Source organism: Corvus cornix, chromosome 4 (assembly GCF_000738735.6).
Source record: "Corvus cornix cornix isolate S_Up_H32 chromosome 4, ASM73873v5, whole genome shotgun sequence".
NCBI lineage: Eukaryota > Metazoa > Chordata > Aves > Passeriformes > Corvidae > Corvus > Corvus cornix.
The window spans coordinates 21,222,024-21,243,284 of record NC_046334.1 but is presented as its reverse complement, the minus strand read 5'-3'; the positions used below and the strand labels follow the sequence as shown (position 1 = coordinate 21,243,284).

At 42.1% G+C, this 21,261-nt stretch overlaps 1 protein-coding gene across 1 annotated transcript in view; it reads left to right on the top strand.

Annotated features, from left to right (window-relative positions):
* Positions 1-21,261, top strand: part of UNC5C (unc-5 netrin receptor C) — a 252,492-nt gene that overhangs the window by 199,162 nt on the left and 32,069 nt on the right. The window contains exons 6-9 of the mRNA XM_039550969.1: positions 4,004-4,184; positions 6,229-6,396; positions 7,605-7,769; positions 21,204-21,260. Of these exons, the coding sequence (XP_039406903.1) occupies positions 4,004-4,184; positions 6,229-6,396; positions 7,605-7,769; positions 21,204-21,260 (571 nt within the window). The remainder of the gene's footprint in view (positions 1-4,003; positions 4,185-6,228; positions 6,397-7,604; positions 7,770-21,203; position 21,261) is intronic.

Sequence of the window (21,261 nt, the reverse complement as noted above, 5' to 3'; positions counted from 1 at the left end):
GGCCTCAGGGATGGCTCAGTCTCCTGCAGCCTCGCTTGCCAGCCCATTAGCAGCCCTGGATGTGCAGATCCAGTGCAGCTGGCAGGAGCTGTGTGCCTCATGGCTCTGCAAGTTGCATCCAGAGCACTAAGGAGCTCTGACCAAAAGGTAGCTGGCTCCAGGTGTGCTCCAGTCTGTAGATTCTGTTGGTCAGGATTTCATTCACCACTCTCCCACCTCAGCTGAGTGGCCTTCTCTTGCTAGTCAGTTTGCAAACATGTAAGAAAAATACCTTATTGAGTAGAAAACCGACAAGAAGAAAAGCGATTTTGTCTGCTTTGTTCCGGGGGTTTAGTATATGAGAAAAAAACATATGTATGTAGTTGTAATTTCCTATAGCTGTCATCCCCCAGAGGGCACAATTACACCGCCCTTCATGGCATAATTGTTGCCAATTAAATGATTGCTTTTATGATAAGGGAAAACTGATCCCATGCTTTTTCTACATATATGCATGACCATCAGTACATTTTTCAATAACAGTTGGAGGGATGTGCCTGATTTAATTGAATACTGAGAGCTAGGTACATGTTCAAGAATTGTTCTGATCATAGCCAGTAAATATACACCCTTAATATTTAGGCAAAAGCAAACATCTACTCTAGAACATCTCCAGAGAGATGAAAAATGGAGGCATAGGGGTGTGATTTGTTATTACCTTGAAGTCAGGCCTTTGTGCACTTAGAAGTGCCTGTGGATACCCTGCTGCCCCTCTGTCCATTGGCTTGCAGGTGTACGGGTCTCTGGCACCGAAGCGTCCAGTGCTTTAGCTGCCAGTATTATTCAGGCTGCAGAATTAAATTCAGGATAAGTGTCTGCGTTGATTGGATTAACAGCCTATTTCAGCAAGGGGGCTGCACCTTGGGGAATGACATGGCGTCAAAAGAGATCGTTGCTTTTAACTTCTGTGCTAACAGTTTGCATACTTGTCACTCATAAATCACACTGTCTTGTTCTGCTCTTTCTCTTCTGTATTTGTCACCTGATCTCTTCCTACTTACATGACAGAACAGCCTTACTCCCACCTACTCTGGTTACCTCAAAAAAAAATATCCTGATATTTGGAGATGCTGAGCACTGCAGTCACCTGCACCATAGAAAATGGGGCCAGCAGTAACTGAAAATAAGTACCAACACCAGTCTCACATGTTGTTGTGTGTTTAATTAGTTCCCGTTTCTGTAAGGACTGAGGGAGCGAACACAATCACTAGAGGGATGTTCTCTTTTATGTGTTGTTCTACTGATGGCTAAAATATGTGTGAAAGGAGACTCCCACTGCTTGTCAAATCATCCATCAGTTCCTTCCTTCAGATTTGACATTAGAGTTTGCAACATTAACAGACACTATAAAAACAAGGATGCCAGAAGACTGAATTAGATGTATTAAAGACATATCTTGTAAAAGAGATGGCATTTAGACATGCACACACAGTACCGATGTACTGTCAGAATAAAAGACATCCTGTTGTTCTTCAAACTTTTACTGTTAGCAAATTCTGTGAGACATTAGGTGAAAAGGATCTTTATCCTAAGAGGTTTGGTGTAGAGCCAGAGGCAGTATACTGAATTATACAGGGCTGCTTTATTTTGTTTTGGGGTTAGGTTTTTTTGGTTTTTTTTTTTTTTGTATTGGCAACTTCTCTTTTCATATTATCTTTGGTGGTTTTGCAGGGATGATAGGGAATTCAATGCTTACAGCTTTAATTTTGTCTACTCATTTGAGACCCAGACTGAATATGTATGTGTTTTTGCAGAGAGAGAAAATGTTGCAGCGTAGTAGAGAAAAGAACCATGTGCTTGGGCATGGGGCCTTCAGGGTGCCAAAGGCTGCTAGAGTATATTCTTGGATGGGCATACCAGAAAAACTTTAAACTGAGCCTTAGACCATGTAAACTGTAGTCCTGTCCTTACTGTTGTTCTGGTGTCCTCAATGTGCAGAGCACAGAGGAATACAGGCAGATTTGAGAGTGGGATGTACACAGCTCTGGTAGTGGGTGTAGCATCTTCTAGAGCCCTAGCATAAGTCTGTACTCCATCCCATAAATAAATAATGACATTAGAACCAAAGAAAGACTTTTTTTTTGTGTGAGGCACCAGTTAAATGGCAGCCTATCACTGGTGGAAATAAACTCCTAGCTTGTTTTTTGGTCTAGAATGCATGCAGACTTGGCCTGCAGGTGAGGAAGGAGCTAAATTTTGCCATTGACTGAACAGGAATCTGTCTGTCTTGATTATACCTGAAACCTATTAGGATTCCAGAAAGACAGAAAAACAAGTTTAGTCATTCTGTCAAGGAAAAACAGATTATTGACTAAGAGCTTGTATCTTCCTTGGTGAAACATGATTGTGATAGTGACAGAAATACAGCCTTCAAAGTTTTATGCCTTTTTCTTCCTCCCCAGCTCCTCGCAGACACACATACCCATTTCCAGAGCCCTTCTTACACCACCGGCTTTAGGCTCTGCAGTATCAACAGCTGTGAGGTTGCCACATCCCACAGTGATCTGCTGTGAAAGAGAGGGGTTTAAATCAAGCCTTCCTTGGAGCAGTGGCTCTACATTCACTAAGGTGTAAATCTTTGTAAGCAGCTTATCCCTGAAGTGCATCCACCCAAACTGGAATAGGGGAGCAGGAGCTGTGTAAGGCAGGGCTAAAGGTGGAGAGTGGGTGGTGGGCACCTATAATCCAAGCTCACATGTGCCAGCACTGCTCTTGCAGCGTTGATTGGCTTTTTCTGGGGTTGAACTGAGCCCTCTGTGTTGAAGACCAGGAGAAATCTTTGGTTTTTCTCACCACGGTTTGGGGCAGTCTGTACAGCTGTCTCAGGTGGTAAGCAGGTCCTCTATTGCTTTTGGGGTATGTCAAGGCTTGGGTAGTTCCTCAAATGTCTTTAGAAAAGTGCGGTTTGTGAGAGAAGGACTTGGCAGGTAGCACCTCACAAGTCCAGTGGGTTGACTGTATTTATGTTTATCTTCCTTTAATTAAATCCTGGGCACAGGCTGAAATGACCCAGTGACATGAAGGCCCAGCTTTGATCTATCCGGGGCCGCAGTCCTGTCCTTCAGTGCACTCAGTTCAAGTGAAAATGAGCTACTAGATTTGCAGCCAAGTTATACTGAAGTGGCTCACAGCAGTCAGCTGGGATATAACAGGGTGTTTTCCTAGGAAGTCAATAAATAGAATATTGTCTAGATTAAAAACCACATAGGAAAATATTTTTCTATGCAACCAAGCAAATTATGCTTTAATAAAGTAAAATATAACTTACACAAATAAAAAGGAAAAGTAAGCACTGATGTGCTTGTGATTTCCCATTTCCTTGGCAACTGACTCTATTTTGTTTCATTCTGATTGAAGCAAGACAATGACATGCATGTGCATGTGAGTGCAAGTGTACTTAAAAACATTAGAGTTTGTAATTTGTTAGTGTGACCCACTATAGGGTTTCATTGTTTTAGACTCAGGGCAGGTAGGTACAAGGCTACTGCATAATTAACTGCCTAATTAGACAAGATATGGAAAAGGATGGGTGAGATCTGTGCTGATTTAGAGTTTCTGAGGTTGTAAGAGAATTTTCTGTTTGTAGATACACTCCTAAGGTATCACCCTTTCCTTTTGCCTTGCCTCCAACTCTGAAAGCACAGATCAGCATTTCTCTGTACAGTACCTGGCAGCCTTTGAAAATGCATTGATGTTTTCAAGGCGAGGGGAGACAGCTGTTGTATGGATGAGTGGGACAGAAGGGGACTTGAAAGAGAGGGTAGGCATGAAGGGTGTTCTCCTGTGTTTCTGCCCTGGTGTTTTGTTTCAGTTGGTGACGTTCATCAGGTGAGTCCTTCGTCGTGTGCCTTGGCTCGTAGTGTTTTCTGGGATGAGCAATGTAATCACGCATGCTGTGTCTGCCCATATTGGTGTGACTTGGTGCTGACTCACTGCCTCCCCTCTGGCCCTTTGAAACCCCCAGGTGGAGTGGCTGAAGAATGAAGAGGTGATTGATCCCGTGGAAGACCGAAATTTTTACATCACTATTGATCACAACCTGATCATCAAGCAAGCCCGGCTTTCTGACACAGCCAATTACACCTGCGTTGCAAAAAACATTGTGGCCAAGAGGAAAAGCACCACAGCAACTGTGATAGTCTATGGTAAGTGATGCCTTGTACTGTTACATGGGGATGGACACACACTCCAAGCAGGAGGCGGATGCACAGTGCCCATGTGCAACTCTGGCTGCAGTCAGTGTCCAGGCTGGGCTGTCGGCACTGCCTGGTGACTTGCAGCCACACACAGGGACTGCAGTCAGGGGCACTGCTGAAATCCCTCAGCAGTCCAATGGTTGGGCTTCTTGGTGACAGGCAATGGTGTTAAAGGAGGAACAGCCTCACTGGAGAGAAGGCGGCTGTTCCCCTTGCTGTAACACACACCAGCTGGATACAGCAGGGAGCCACCAGGGCACATCCTCCAGCAGGAGTGTCCAAGGCTTGGCTTACTACTGACACAGTTCATGTTCTTAGTGACCCTTTTCAGATATAAGAGTGAAACTGATAGGTAGTTTGTGCTTCCAGAGGCTGGTAAGAGTGTCAGAGCTCGTCAGAATCCACCATCTTTTTATATCTCTTTAAATAAGCTTGTTTTTGGTGCCTACTTCCAAAACATACCCTCATCAAGAGCAAAATAGCAAAGTGTTCTGGGACTGCAGTTCATAGGCACACAGCCTAGCTTACAGCTAAACATCAGGGGAATGTAAAGCATGGGATAGCATTATTCTGTGTCAGCACCCACAGTCCTGATATGAGTGAGGCTGGCCATGCTTTGGCTGGGAAAGATGAGATGCCCTTCTAGGGTCTCTTCCAGCCTGTGTTGCTTTGCAGCTCTTCCCCACCAGTCCAAGCCTTTGCCCCTGCAGAATTACTGCCCCAAATGCTTTCCAGGTGGGGGTATCCACCAGAACAAAACCTGCTCTGATTATGTGCCAGCTGACTGAACTGGTGTTTCTTACAATCAGCTTAATTATAGGATAGACAAGTAGGAAAAAATCCCTATGATTATCTCTAATATTCATTTCATATTCAGGGTAGCAGTTAGATTTAATTGTAAGCAGTTGCTTCTCTGAAGTTACAATGAGGGCTTTTTACTTCAGTTTTTATAGAAAACTGGCTGAATTGAGTTGATTAGCAGTGCTTTTGATATTGAGGGATGGACCATGCAAGAGCACCATGTTTTGTAACTGAGATGAATGCAGAAACATAAAGATGTAGGCGTACTACAACCCTTCCTCATACATACACAGAATTTTTTTCAAAAGTGTATTCAAGAGACATGTGTAGGGAGCAGGCATTTTTATGGGGTTTGCTGCCAGAGATGCTTAAGGGTTGTGTCATATCACAAACATTTGGGTTCAGGGAATCCGAGCAGTTAGTATGTTATTACCCATACCCTGACAATGACATTATTATGTAGAGCAGCACAACTCCTTCTTCATCTCTCCATCTATCCCAGAAACTGAGGTGGGTGAAAAGGAGGGTCATCATCAATATCTTCCTAGAGATAAATATGTCCCCAAAGTCCAACAGAAAGAAATGCATGTAGTGTTTGCTCATTCTGAACAGCTTAAATATCTGTTAGGGAAGTGCTGGGACATTCATATATGCACCAGCTATGTCCACAGAGGGGTAAGTGAAGTTGTCCTGACATCCTGAAGTCACCTTCTTGAAAGAAAGGAAAAGAAAATTCTCAAAATCTAATCAAAGCATGGGGGTCTCTCAGCATGCATAGGTGATGGGTGCATCTGAGAATAAGTGGGAGTGCAGGTTTCCCTTTGGAAAACGGTGCAGCTCTCAGAGCACAGGCTTCTGGCTGGCTGAGCTGCAGGCATCTTGGTCATACACACTCCACCAGGCACTTAAGGCTGGGTCAGGTTGATTTTCAGGCTAAGGCAGGTCACCTGCCAACCCTAATAGTCATCAAATGATGGTTTTCATTCAGCATCAGCATTCCTTCAGCTTGTGCAATGACTTCTGGCATACACTTGGTGTGTTGGAGACGTGGCTTTGTGCCCGTTCAGTGTTGCTTCTCGTGCCATCTCTTGTGGCCACTGTTGGAGGCCACGTGACACAGAGCCAGAAGCACCTTGGGGCTGCCCAAGCCAGGCTGTTTGTGTGACCATGCTCTTTCTCTCTCGCTTTGCAGTGAACGGAGGCTGGTCCACCTGGACCGAGTGGTCCGTGTGCAACAGCCGCTGCGGGAGAGGCTTCCAGAAGCGCACGAGGACCTGCACCAACCCTGCCCCGCTCAACGGCGGCGCCTTCTGCGAGGGCCAGAGCGTCCAGAAAATAGCCTGCACCACTCTGTGTCCAGGTTCAGTATGAAGAGCACACAGCACACATAAATACTTTGTCTCTCATCAGTCTTTTGAGGAGAACACTATTAGTTGCAAAAGCCTCCTTGTCATTATTAATAAATCCAGCATTTCAGGGAATTAATATGCAATTGTATTGCTTAAGTAGATAAAGTAGTGAACACATCAGGCAGCATGGGTTCCAGCCCATGCACACTGCTTGCACTGTGGTCTCAGCTCTTATAATTCAGGGGATTTAGGGAACATTCAGAGCTTCAAAATGTAGAAGATAATGGTTGAAAGCTCTGTAAAAGAATTGGGATTTGAATATAGAAAGCAACTGTGATGCAAATATATTTGCAATGTCTGTTCAGTCCAGCTGCCTCAGCAAGTAAAGCATCTGGGATGTGGATATTAAATTTGAGGCAGATGTTTACCTGACATATACAATCATCAAATACAAAGGCATTTTTATTGGAAAGAGATGTGTATCCATACTTCTAGAAATTGTTTAAATGTAAACTCCTGAAAAATATAAAATTGTTTCAGGACATGCAATATAGTTGGTGACTTCTCTGTGATAGAATTCTGCCATCTGTCCTACTGTCCAGTGCTCTCCTACTACTGATCCACTCAGTTCAATGGCAGTAAGGTCATCTTTAGCTTGTGAAGTTTGGTAATCCACTCTGTCACTGGAACAATTTCATATTTTTTTCTTTAGCTGTTTAGTTTAGTGCTTTTGAAAATCATTTTCAGGATTTTGAAAGGTGCTAAACACATTCGTGGTTCTGCTCATGTGAAATAGATTGGTGCTTCTAGATATTTCTTTTTAATAGAGAACATTTAACATTAAATATGTTCCTACTAAAGAAGAATTTCTGGACAAGTCTAACTTCTGTGTTAAAAGATGTCACCCCCGCGCCAAAAAATTAAATCACAGATTCCTGACTTGTTGCTTGTATACTTTGAGCACAGATAAACTGGTTAAAAGTTTATATAAAGGAGAAGAAAGACCAGAAATGGGGCCAGGGCAGAGAGAAAGGAGATGTGGGGGTGAATGTACATTTACAGGCCAGAAGCAGAATTTAGAGAAGAGTAGGCTGCTGGTCCTTTTGCCTTGCTCGGAATGGCTGGGAGTTGAAGGCTGGCTTGTGCCAACATGTGCATCGTTCTGTCTTGGTCTCACTTTTGTGTACCCCTAACAAGTTGTCTCCTTTCCTTGTCTCAGTGGATGGCAAGTGGACATCCTGGAGCAAGTGGTCCACCTGTGGCACGGAGTGCACCCACTGGCGCCGGAGAGAGTGCACGGCCCCAGCACCCAAGAATGGGGGGAAGGACTGCGAGGGGCTGGTGCTGCAGTCGAAGAACTGCACGGATGGGCTCTGCATGCAGGGTAAGTGCTCTCTCCAGGATGTGGGGCATGTGTGGCAAACCCTGAGATAGCTGCAGTTCAGCATCAATGACCTAAAGTCACAGAACCATTTGTAGGAGAAATGAGTTAATCCAGTTCTCAACCAGTCTGGACACCCCGCTCCTCTTTCCTGGAATGTGAAACAGTGAAGAATTAGAAAGAGTCATAACAGAGCCTTCTCCTGCTGGCCCTCCCCACCAAATGGCCCTCCTCTCTATCCTGGCTCAGCATCTGTCCAGAGAAACTTGGCAGTGGCTCTTACAGAACTGAAAATGGAAAAATAAAGCATGTAGGGCAAAGCCAGCACTTTCAAAAGAGTAAACTTGGCCAGGCAGATCAGCTTCTGGCTTCTCACTGTCAGGAATGGTGGGTGTATGTGTTTCTATTTGTAATTTTTATGCTCCTTTTTGAATTTCGGATGACCTGTGATAGAAAGAGGTACGCTGCATCAATGCAGTGCTGATGAAAACTTCATATCCAGTCATCAGCATGCTGCAGCCCCATGACATCAGCTCTAGTGCTGAAGTCTATTCCACCTGTGCCTATTCATGCCGTGGTCCTGCCTTTCTGACTAATAGAGAGAGAAGCAAAGAAAAGCAGGTTTTAAGTGTGATTCTGACAAACACTGATGAAAAATTAGTCAGCTCTACACTCCATCCCTTCTCAAAAATGAGGTCTTCTTTGGTCTGCTGGTGCATCAAAAGTCCCTTTCACATTTCATTAGAATAATAACCTGAGCTCAAATCCTCACACACACCTCTTTCCTATTCCTTCAGCCCATCTCTCTGCAGTACTTCTCTGTTAAGCCTCAGATTTCTGTTGTCCAAAGAGTTGTGCCTGTACCCATCCAGTACTGCATTGTCCAGATCATAAAATGCTTTGAGTTCTGTCATAAAAAAGGAGTGAAGAATTTTTATTCTATGAGGCAGGTTACTTTTGACTGAAATAGTCAAAATGACAAAAAATGACACTACCAGCTAATAAATTGGTCTGCTCTTTGAATAAGTGCTATATAGGATAGCTACTCTGTTGGTAGTGAGCTCTGAGCTACTCTATGGCATAGCATGGCCATTTACTTTGAGGTTTCCCAGATTTACAAATATCTTCTTCAATGTGGCTCACACAAGCATTTCCATCATGTTAAAAGCTATTAGTCAATGTCAGCGGTCTATAAAGTTGTAATCCCTCAAAACACTTATTTTTATGGTGAAATTGGAAAAGTAGAATTCAGAACTCTTTTTCATTTCTAAAGATAGGGGGAAAACATCCAGCCACGTCTTACTGTATAACACCTTGGTGACTTTTATTGTAGGGAAGCTAATGCACCCCTAGTTCCAGCAGTGTTAATAAGTCATTATGGCAAATTAGGAGGAAAAGATGCATTTCCTCACACAGAAGAGCTCTTCACTATCAGATTATATTTAGACAGGTGTATGTCATCTCTGTGTATGTGCATAAAGAGAGCCATTTAAGCAGAAATCTTGTGGAAAAGTAGATATAATAGTACAGCAGAATAAAAGCCCTGTAGGGATCTCATTTATCTGTTGATGGTATATTGCATTTTATTTGTGAAAGTGGATGCTGAGTATAAAGCAGAGATCTTCAGCAGGAGAGAGGGTGAAACTGTTGTGAATCCTATTCTGCTTCATATATGTATATAAAAAATGGTAACGAAAAATATGCAGTCACTATAAGGACCTGCTTAGCTCCAGGGGCCATGATAATCCTTCAGTGTTGGAGTTTAATGGCAGTGTTTTAATGGTGTCTATACTCGTGGGGTTTCATATACCTGTAAAACTTACAGTCCTGCTCCCTGATCCATCACTGCTGAGAAGATTGATTTGCTGTACTTCATGGCAGTGTGCCTGCTGCTCTCTCTCTCTCTCCTTCCCTCTCTTTTTCTTTATTTCTCTTTCTCAGGTTATGCAAAATCAATCTGAACACACTTACATTTTTGCCCGTGTGGATTTAGATTCATAAAAAATCTGCCTGCTGAGCCAGGAAGACACACAGCACTCCTTTGATTCCCAAAACAACATGCTTCTTTCCACAGTATTTGAGGCTTTGGGGGTCTGGAACTGGCAATTCTCCTGGCCTGGGCATCTGTAGATTCACGGCAGTCTTTTCCAGTGGTTTTATGCCATTGGGTCTGGCATGGCACATGCGGCGTGGAGGAAGCTACAGCCACCTTTTCTCTGTGGCCATAGCGCTCTGGGAGATCTGTTGGCCAGCTTCTCACCTGCTCCACAGCCAAATCCTGTTCCTAGGTGCCCTGGTGCTGCCTCCTTACTGTCAGTCTTTAGTGAGAGCTTGAAGGTTGACACCATGGGTATAGTTGAGGTCAAAGAATTAGTAGGCAGACTCTCTTGCCAGGAGTCACTAGCCTGTTGCTCTGACAAAAACTCACTTGTAAATATATATCTCTATGTAGCTGCATGTAAAACATATCCTGGAAAATGCTGGATTGAATGAGTCTGATTTACAAGCCCTTTCTCTTCCAGTCTGTTATTCACTTCAGTAGCATCAGCTGGATAAATCAATAAGCTTTTTCATCAGACTGCCCCTGCTCCAGCAAAGAGCACAAGTCTGCATCACTGTCGATTTCTGTGGGGATAAAAACAGTGGAGCTTTCTCCATCCCTTGTAATTACAGTATTTTACACCCAAAGCTGTAGTTTGTGCTTACCACTAACTGTGGCATTCCTCATGCAACTCTTCTATTGCATTTATTCAGACTAATAATCTTGCTAGTACACACACACTCTCCTGTATCCACTAGTTAGTATTTTTCATTAACATGAAGGGATGAACAGTCATTAAACTAGAGAGCCCACAGAGAGACAGCAGGCTGAATTGAAGAGGAAAAGCAGATGTAGTGAAAATTTAGGGCAGTCATTGCTATTTTAAGTTTTCAAGTACACAATATTGTGTAGGGGTTCCCATTATAACAATTTCATAATTCCCGTAATAGCAATAATACGATCTTCTGGAACAAAATCTGCTGTAGGTGTAAGAAGAATTGGCTGGTTACCACCCACACTAGTTGCATTATTGCCTCCGTAGTTGCATTATTTCCCATTTGATGTAAGAGTACTGTGGAAAATACTTCAGTGCAAGGAGCAACACTTTTAAAGGCAGGCACTGCATCTCACAGGGGATTGCTGTAAACTGAAGCATGGCAATTAGCCCTTCACTCGTACCACCTAATGACTTTGGTGGGTGTTCTGTGCAGGGAATAAGAAAGCAAAGCACTCTCCTGCTGGCCCAAACTTCAGTACAAGTAGTTCCCTTCACTAAGTCACAAACATTTTTAAAACAACGTACAAGGGGAAGTGTTTTGCTGGACACAGTCTGGAATGAGTGCGAGATTGCTTGTGTGGTACAAAAGAAATGCTTCTGCTTTGCATGATGTGTAAAATTCTGCTGATAGGAAGAGTGGACAACCTGTGAGGACAGTTAGCTGTACTGTGTGGTTATGTTGAAGGCTTATTACCTGACTTGTTTGAAGGCTTATTACCTGAGTTGTGACATGCAGCTGTCATGCTCACAGCACGTCACGTACATCCTTTCTGTTGAGGATCTGAAGTGACACAGTGTTCAGATCTGTATTGTCCCTGTCCTGAATGAGTACGTATAGCAAGTCCCTAGGCATGAGGTTGACACCTGCAGGTCTTTTGGGCTTTTCTGAAGTCATGCCTGGGACGTGCAGGGTTGGCACTAGCACACTCAGAGGGAGAAAACCAGTGCCCCTTTTTCTACTCACTCTTGGCTTTAGTTGACCACTGTGGCTTTTCATAAAAGGCTGGCTAAGTTGTGCTTTAATTTTTTTTCAAAACACAAAGCTGTCTTACAGCAGCAAGCAAGGTAATACAGAAACACATGTTGTTGCTTGAAGACTGTGGGTTATATAGTTACACAAATAATACTGTTGTTCTGTTCAGTAAAATTGTTTACTTTATACAGTCTCACAATATGGAATAAAAATCTATCATTGAATAGGAACAAAAGGAAATTTCCACCTTTGAAGCACTGCCAAGTGTCATCAGATCCAGTGTGGATTTTCCCTTTGTTTCTTGAGCATGACTGAGATGCGCTACTGTCATTTTAAAAAATGGAAGAAGAGATTCAAAACAGCTTCATCGGTTGCTACAGACAATGATCTGGACTAACTCGCAGGTCACTCTGGTCCTCTCCCTGCATGCAGCTTAGGTACTTGGAAAATCAAATAGCAGGTGCACCACTGGAGGAAAAGACACCATACCATGGTGAAGATGTTATTACCAGACTGGTAATTCCATTCCTTCTTAGAAAAGGCTGGCTCTAGTCAAGAGTGAATTGATGTGAAATGGTGACAGCAAATCTGTATTTGCTGAGTGCTCTGAAATCCTCGTCTGAAAGGCAATATGAAGTTCATAAGGTTCCCTCTTGCAATGATAGTGCCTGAGCGAGTGAAAAAGATGCAGTTTATCCTGCTTGGGCATGAAGTGGCAAACTGCTGCCTTTTTCCAGTGTCGTCTCTGTTTATACACAGGTCCTGAGCAGAAAACAAGGTTACCCTGATACTACCATCTCTTTCTTCTCAAAACATACATATTCTGCACGTGCCCTGCTTGGTTAATGTAACATGTCAGAACCTCTGATAGATTAAGTATTCGTTTCCCTTTTTGGCTTGATTTGAAAGCAGGCATTCAGGGAAGAATGACAGGGCAGAGCAGCTTGATGAGGACCACAGGTCCACCAGAGCAGATCAGTGTGCAAAGAGCAGGGGAATATTTTCCAGACTCCAGAAGGTAAGCAGAACTCTCTCAAGGGAGACTGCAACAGAAGCCTGTGTGTGCAGAGGAATAAAATAAAACCTTTTATTAAGAGCATGTGGGTCAAGAGAGAACTTCTAATACATTCAGTCTGTCAGCATAATGATACAGCCACCTGGCCTGTTTTGGCCTACAGGAGGAGTACATTCATTTGAAGAAGGCATCTCATCTGTTCCTAGAGGAAGTTTTCCATAATACTGTTATTTGATATGAGTAAAGGGATGTGTTACTCTGTTTTCTACCCAGCTACTACATAATGGTGTGGCAGCCAAGGGAGTTTATGCACACATCTCAGAGTTATGACTCATCTCTATTTTACTGTAGCGACATGAAAAATGCCCAGCTGAGAAGCATCCACGCTCCAATGGGCCCTATGCAGTTGAGAGCTCTTGCCTAGAAAACAAACTGCTTGAAGCAGATAAAAGTGTTGGGAGAAAACAAAAGTGCAGAGCCACAGGCAAAACTCAGGGCACTGAAATCCCTGTGTCTTAACCTCAGTCAGTTCAGAAAGAGCCACCTCCACGTTATTTTTAAAGACAGCGAGTGCTGTGAGATCTCTAGGATGTTTTCAAAAATCTGCACTGATTAAAAAAATATTATAGCCACGTGGAGAGGAGAAAAAAAGACAGCCTTGTCCATCTATACTTTTCATTCTTCTGTATTCTCTTAGGTTTTCTTTTATTCTCGCCTATTCCTCTACACATTAAAAAACTCAAAAAAGTTACTCAGATAGATGAAAGAAGAATTCAAATCTTATGAAGTCTAACTGATGTACTGATTTAATTGTAGAAGAAAACCACCCCATACAGTGACAATAATGTACGTTTATATTTTCCTTGTCATATACAAAGGTGGATATATTTCATGATTTTTGCTTTCTTGTCAGGGTATCAGGCAGGGCAAAGTTACATGAGCATCTGAAGGCTCATCAAGGAGTAAGTGAAATAATAAGTAAAACTCAGTGCTATTTCTAAATCAGGACTAACAAAATTATTGGCAGCATGCTTAGATGAAAACTCATGTTGGGGAAGGAAGTTTCTAGAATTTGGGAAACAAACTTTGAACTGATCAGCTGAGCTGGTTCTGGAGTCTGTGGGATTTTTGAGGTTATAAACTCAGAATACAAAGTTACGTTATGTGCGAGCTTCCAAACCTGCCAAAGATTTTTAGGCCTGTTCCATGTGAGTAACGTATGCTTTTCATGGCCCTTTCTGTCCACCATTCTTAACAGCTTTGGTCCCCTGTCCTAGATCCTCTTCCAACTGTCCCTGCCTTCATCTAGCTGTCTGCCATGTATCCTCTCTTTAGCAGTATCCCTTGTCCTCATTTCAGCTCTCTTGTCCCACTACAACAAAGTGAGCCCCAGGAAGTCTATCTAGCGTTCAGTCATTGCAAGAGTGGAATTTGCAAATACACGATAGTGAGTTGCAGTGCCAGGCATCTGTTTACTTTTGCTGTCAAACATGCATAACAAACCCAAAGCTGAGGTTCTACTAAAGATTGACATAAGATTTAACCAAAAGGTCACAGTCCTTAACTGCAAAAGACTGCATAATGTCAAACTTGGATATTCTAATCCACACCAAATTTTAGCAGCAAGTTATCCTTGCCTTCCATCTTCCCTTATTCCCCTATAGATGTCATGCATGTTTAAACTCAGGCAAGACCTTTCTATCAATGTTAACAAAATGTCAGGATCTAATTTAAAATGAAAACATAATTGCAGTCTTAATTATAGAATATCATGAACTCCTGTTCAAGGAGAGAACAAGAGAGTGTCCCCGTTTAACTCACTCACTCAGGAAAGATCTGAGATAATACCCAAGTAAATAATCAGTCACAAAACCTCAAGCTCTCGGTTTAATAGCCCACCCTGAATATGCCAATAATTAGTGCTTCAGAATGAAAATAAATTGCTGTGCATTATCTCTGGGATGCCTGATATCATGTCTGACCTTCAGATCATCATTACTACAGACATGAAGGTCTTTCTTTAGAATAGAAAGTGTAGGAAGAAGCTGGGCACATTCTGTCTGAAAGATTTTTGCTGCGCCAGGGACTCTGCTGTTGGTTTTATTTTTGGGGGTTTTTTTAATTTTTAACCACCACAAGTAAGGTATAACATATCACATCTTCTCGGTTTTGTGATACATTTCCTGGGAAACAGCAAGGGAGAGAAGCAATTAACAGCAATTAGAGTTCAAATACTATTGTTAATACTTTTCCTATGGTAAATCTGCATTAGCAACATGTTAAGTGAACAGGAAACCTTGACACTAAAACCAGTCAGAATATGGGGTTTACTCTAAGATTGCTTTTGTACCATTAACTCTGCCCCTTGTAGAAAAGAAAATACTGGAAGTATGTGCAGCCTCTGGACAGTGGAGCTTGCACAAAGCAATTTAAAACTCCTGAATGTCAAATTAAATCTCCTAAATTCCTTCTCATAAGCTGGGAATATGTGACTGCTTGTCCATCATAAACAGAAACCTAGATGGACTAAGATGGAAGCCAATAGCATTGCAATGCATCTGAATTAATATTTTGAAAGCCCTTGATAGTCTTTTCTGAATGCTTTGAGCCTTTGCACACTGTACTGATCATGTAGAATTTCCTTTAAAAATAATGAAGAGACTCAAGCAAGCTGCTGATAGCTGTAGGAATGATGGTGAATGAGGTAAGGCAGAAGGAAACAGGACTAGTAATGCAAGGTCACAGCCACAGTCACAGCACTGCAAACACTGTAAGGACATGACTTTCTTTCTTCTTTGTCTCAAAACCCTCTCTGTATAATGGAATTCAGAATGTAGAATTGATGAATGTCTCTTCCCATGAGTGCAAAAAAGCCTGAAATCACGCTGACATTGAATTGAGAATGGCATTTTACAGGGAAAGGGAGATAGGCTGAATTTCTAGAACTTGAAATCTGGAAACAGCAGTATATACTTGGAGGGAGTTGAGGATTTTTTTATGCATTGAGATCCAGTGAACTAGAAATTAACAACAAGACGAAAAGTCACTAGGGCTCCTAAACCAATTTTATTCAAACTTCCCAGGATAATTTCTGAGACTCATTATGGAAAATTTCAGCAAAACCCAAAGATTTAAAATTAAATTCTGAGCTAACTGGAGCTGGACCAAAGAGGAGGGTAATATGACTCAATGCTGAAAGAAGATCTCATCTTGGGAATTAAGAACAGAAGCAATTGGGTGCATGTTGTTTGGTTCTGGTACAAAAAATAATTACCAGCTTGCTGGCTTTGAGTTATCAGATACTGCAGTTCATCTGATGTGTATGCATCACAGCAAAACAAAGGGTCGTTTCAGTAAACCCATGTCACGTCTTATTTACCACACACCTACTTTAAATCATCTAAGAACTGTTTCCTTCAAATGTTAAGCTTCTACATGTAATAACTAGTCTCTGTTTATCTGTTTCCTGAGAAAGGAAGGCAGCAGTTGAATGTGTGGTGCCTTCTTTTCTCAGAGATGAATTAAGGACATTGATTTTGGAGCCAAAAGGGGGAAAAGAGCTGTTACAATATGCTATGCTTCAAATGTTGAGTTCTTTGCAACAGGATGTTATTGAGGCACACTTCATGTGGCTAGGCTTTCAGAAGGACCATGGAATTACTTGACCTCAGCTCTTCTTGAAACTGCTACAGAGAGAGTAAAGAGAGTTTATAAATTAGAATCAAGTGGTGCCAGATTAAAGTATGATTCATTGAAGGAACTAGCAGTTATGGTGTGCTTTATGCAATCATCACTTTATTAAATGGGAGTGCATGTCTCCCGTTCTCAACGATCTTGATACAGTCTCAAAATATGTATGATTAACTGTGACCTCAGCAGCTAATGCTATAAACCTATTTCTTTGCAGGATAAATGTAAATATTTTCATAAATGTGACGCAAACTGTATAAGCCCTAGAAGATAAGTTGCCAGAAAGATCATCTTCAGCTACTTCACCTGTCTTACCTAGGTAGTTGCTGGAAAGAGGGAAAGTAGGTAGGAAAAATACTAATTGAAAACTGGGTATTTTTCTTTCTGTCTTATGTAAGTATTTTAATTTCTGCAAGCAGCAGAGTAAAATATTTTCATAATCTGATCAATTCACTCTAAAATTGATATCCATTAATACAAATTCAGCATGACTAGAAAGCTAGCAAAACCAATTAAGGACCAAAAAGTGGAGCCAGTTACAAAGTTCCCTCTGCATGAAGCCGTGACCTAGTGTTTTATACCACAGGGATAAAAGTTCTGTTTAAAATATGCTAGTTCACAGGCCAAGGCAGTATATTCCCATGGCTTTCTAGGTAAAATCAAACACAGGATTTCAGAAAGCCCATGTCACGACACTGAGTTCCCAGGCTAAGCACCGTGTGTGTGTATATGCCCATGAATATGCTGAGGAGTAGATTCTTTCCCAGTGGAAGAAAAAGAGCTCAGAAAAGTTGTTTTAGTGGCTCTTTGGTGACAGTCTGTTAAATGTCAGTCTGAAGGGAGTCATTGCAATAATCTGTGCACAGTTATCTTTCATAGGTCTGAGATTCTCCATTCCCAAATGCTTTATTTTACCTCAGCTTGGCAGAAGGTGTATCTACTCCTCCCAAGGCAAACTGCAGCAGATGAGTTGGTGCTGTGGAAGGGGTCAGCCTGGCTGTTTGTCAAAGCTGACCCCGAAGGCAGATGAACCCACACATGCAGATACGCTGAGGGCTGCTCAGTGACACAGAGCAGCCTCTGTGTCTCCCGGGGCCTCTGGCACAAACGTGTTCCCGGAAGGTCAGAGCAAGATGTGTGGGACCAGAATGCTCAGGCTAGACTTCCAGTGTTTGGGGATCATCTGCCTTCAGAAACTGCACCAAACTAATTAAATGAGCTTCACAAGCTATTCAGTTAAATGGTCACAATTTCCCAAATCAGTGCCAAGTGTGACTGATGCTTGAATTGAGTTAAAGTAAATTGATAAAAAGCCTGCTGTAGTCTTTTCTGTATGTCAGCATTGGATTGGTTAATTTTTCAAGTACACTCTGACATATTCACCCTTCACTTTTCTCAGTGTGTTGCATCATTATAAAGGTGAATAAATTGCTCTTCTCATGCTTTCTAGAAACAAAATAGGCAATGTCTACTTAAAGCACCTTTTTAACAATACATCTGCATTTGTACAAAGGATTTGTGCCAGTGTAATTAGTTTAGTTAAAAAAGAGCCACCTTTGACACTTGATAGAAACACTTCCACAGGGACAAAAAGTATATTTACAAACGTAAATTGGAATATAAATTAGAATACATGGAGAAACATTGACTTAACTAAAGGCTTTTTACTGAATGCCTTTACCATGCAATTACAGTGGTTCAATTTCCATGTGTTAACCCGAGCCTCCCACTGATTCTCCAGGTTTGACATAGGGTGAGGTACTTGTACAATGAGGGAAACAAATACCCATTTTGGTAAGCCTTTGAGAACCTCAAACAGCAGGCACTATGCAAGCATAAAGTATGATTATTGCTACTTTACTCATTCAACAGTACGTTACACAACAAAATAGCAAAAGCGCTCTTGAAAACATGTATTTCCCAACAAGCTGTAGGAAGAAGCTTAAATTACTTTTCTCAGCATAGCTCACTGTGAAGCCAGCTGTTCTAAGTATGAGTCGGCAGCCTTCCTAGAGTCAAACCCTCCAGCACCTTTCTAAATTCACACTCATTAAAAATGTTCATCACCCTGGTAGAAGTCCCTTAGGTATTTGCCAGGCAGTGCTGTTAATACAAGGAGGAAGAAAAAAATAAAACATGGAAAAGATCTCTCTTCACTGCAATTACTTTGAAGAGAGGAGGGAAGTCATTCTTCATTATTTCAGTTACTAATCCCAGGAGATTTGTGTCATTATCTGATGAAAATGTTCTTTTTTTATTGTTTGAAGGCATAGTCAGAGGGACCAGTGTGACAGCCAACTTCCTATAGAAATCCCTGTTCTCTTGTGCTGGGATCATGGCAGTAGCCCTGCCTCCTGCCCATCACCAGTGCATGGCTGCAGGCCTTCTCTTAGCTCCTGCAATGCCCACTCCCTTTTGGAAGAGTGACAAAGGAGTGCTTAAAACTAATTTTGTTGCAAAACGTCCTGCCCAAATGGCAGAAGCAGCCTGTAGTATCCTTGCCTCTTCCTCCTTTTTCAATAGATGTGCCTTTGACTACGTGCACAAAACATTTCTGTGGAGGTAACTGGCATCACTCTTACGTAGCTGCAAGGATTCTCTCTGTAGTTAGCAGTAAGAGAATCTGTGGAAACTTGTAAGCCATGAGCATGTATTTGTGACTAACAGGGTCTGTGGAGAGGTTGCAATGAGGTAGGTTTCTTTTAGAATATTTGAGGCCCACGCTTGCTTACCTTGCTGAAAAAGCTTGAATCTGAGTTTCCATTATCGTGTGAGGAAAGAATGCTTTCAGTAACATCACAGCTAATCCAGGTCGTGCCATCTTTTGTGCCTGTTGAGTGGCAGCTGCTGGATCCCTTCAGACATGGCAGGAATGATGCACAACCTTGAACACAAAACCTACCACCAGATGCAGTGGGAGGAGAGAGGAATAGCCTCTTCAGCTCTGCACAGGTGAGCTCAAGCTCCATGGGTGATGTAGAGCCAGGGGATGTGTGCTGCTCCCTTCTAGCTCCCCCAAGAACCTGCTGGGGCACATGAAGTGCAGGGAGACATCCTCAGCTTTCCCACTGGATTTGAGTAGAAGGCAAAAGTCATTCAGAGACGCATCCAGCCTAAATTCCACTTCGTCCCTGGGCCTTTTAGTTCCTTCTGCCTGCCTCTTGGTTTCTCCAGAGACATCTTGCCAAAGGAAATACTGGGCATAAGGCTATAGCTAAAATTTAGGTTTACCAAATTATGGGCCTCAGCACTTGTCTGGGGAGTAATTGGGAGTAACAAGGGTACTGTAAATTCTTTCCCAGTCTTGCTCCCACTCACTCAGGCCCTCAGAATTTACTCACCAGAGTTTTCATGGCCAATACCTCAAGTACACTGGTAGAAGGAGAAAGCAGTTATTAACAAAAAATTGAGTATGCATGTTGAGAGTACACATAGGTGAACTTGCCTCAAAGAACAAGGGAGAGAACGTAAGTACATAATATTTCTAAAAGCAATTGTATGGCTGGAATCCTTGCTGTGAAGTAAAGATTTAAACAGAGATTACAGGCAGTATAGTTTGTCCCATGATGTCCCAGAAAAAAAAAATCATCATCAAAAATAAGCTGGTTTTGCTCTGGTATTTCAGGTAAGGCAAAATTTATGCAACAGTTAACGTCTGGAAATTTTGGAGGGAGGTATGTCTATGTCAGTGATTGGGATAGACTGTGTCTTCATTAACAAAAAATACAGCCAAGCAGCAAGGGATGTGTAGAGCACAACAGATGCTGAGCACCCAAGCTCAGCAGTTCTGGGAGCTGAGGATTATTACTGTGGTCTGCCTGTGCATTAGGCACACACTAGGAGTGCATTTTCCGGTTTTGTCTCACTGAAGGGAATCCCCAGCTGTGTGAGCTCCTTGCAGCACGATCAAAGGGGAGGGGGTGAAATTCCCTTCAGAAGAACTTACGGGGAGGTGGTGGAGGAGAGGTACTCTTTCTTACACTGACTCTAATCCCATCCCAGACAGTGACTCCCCTGCTCGGTTTGGATTTGTCGTGTACCTTTCCAGCAGGATGGGACTTGGAGCATTTCACTCATTTGCTGCATGGGAGATGCTTAGTGAGTTCACAGGACTCATATGTGAGCTAAGCAGCTCCAGTGTGCTGTGCCGGAGGGGCAGCAGAAGGAAAAGACAAAGGAAATGCTATCTCTTCTTTATCCATCCCAAAATAAAGCTGTCAATTGTGTTATGATTTTGTCGATATATGGTGCTTGCAAAGATTTCAAATAAGTAATGTTCTGACCCTGGGGGCCTTATTGATTTTGTAATAATTTCAAAGAGAAACCACTCAGTTTACTGTTTGCTGACAAATTCTTTGCTCCCTAAGGAATTCCTGTTGAACACATATTAAAAACAGGATAAAATAATTCCAAGGAAATACAGAGAAGGGGCTCTGTGCATAGACTGCTCCACGAAACAGTATTTAACCTCTGACCAGTGACAACAGGTCTCCTTTAGCTCTATTAGATCAACAGCAAGCTATTATAATTAAATATAAAAACTGTTTAGAGCCTCACCGAACATGTCCTGGGAATTAAAGCATATGGCAGGGATAAGGATAAAAAGACTTTCCATATGCTAATGACCCTAGATGTCTGAAATAAATTAGATCCATTACAGTTTATGCTCAATAAAAGAAAGACTTTAAGCACTCCAAAGTTAGTGACTCGAGACTGATTTTGGCTTAGAATTTCAATCTGCCTGCTTATTAATTCTTAGTACGGCTCTGGAGGAGACAGGGGATGCAAAATCATAATTCTGTGCTGTATCAGAATTTTAAAGTGCCATCCATTTCTTTTCCTTCCTTTTTTTTTTTAATTAAACTATTTTTCATGCTTCATTTTTTTGTTCTCCTCATTTGATTTTGTTCCCATTTTTGTTTAATTTCTTTCTTTTTAAGGTTTCATTTATCCTATTTCAACTGAACAGAGAACCCAGAATGAATATGGATTTTCTTG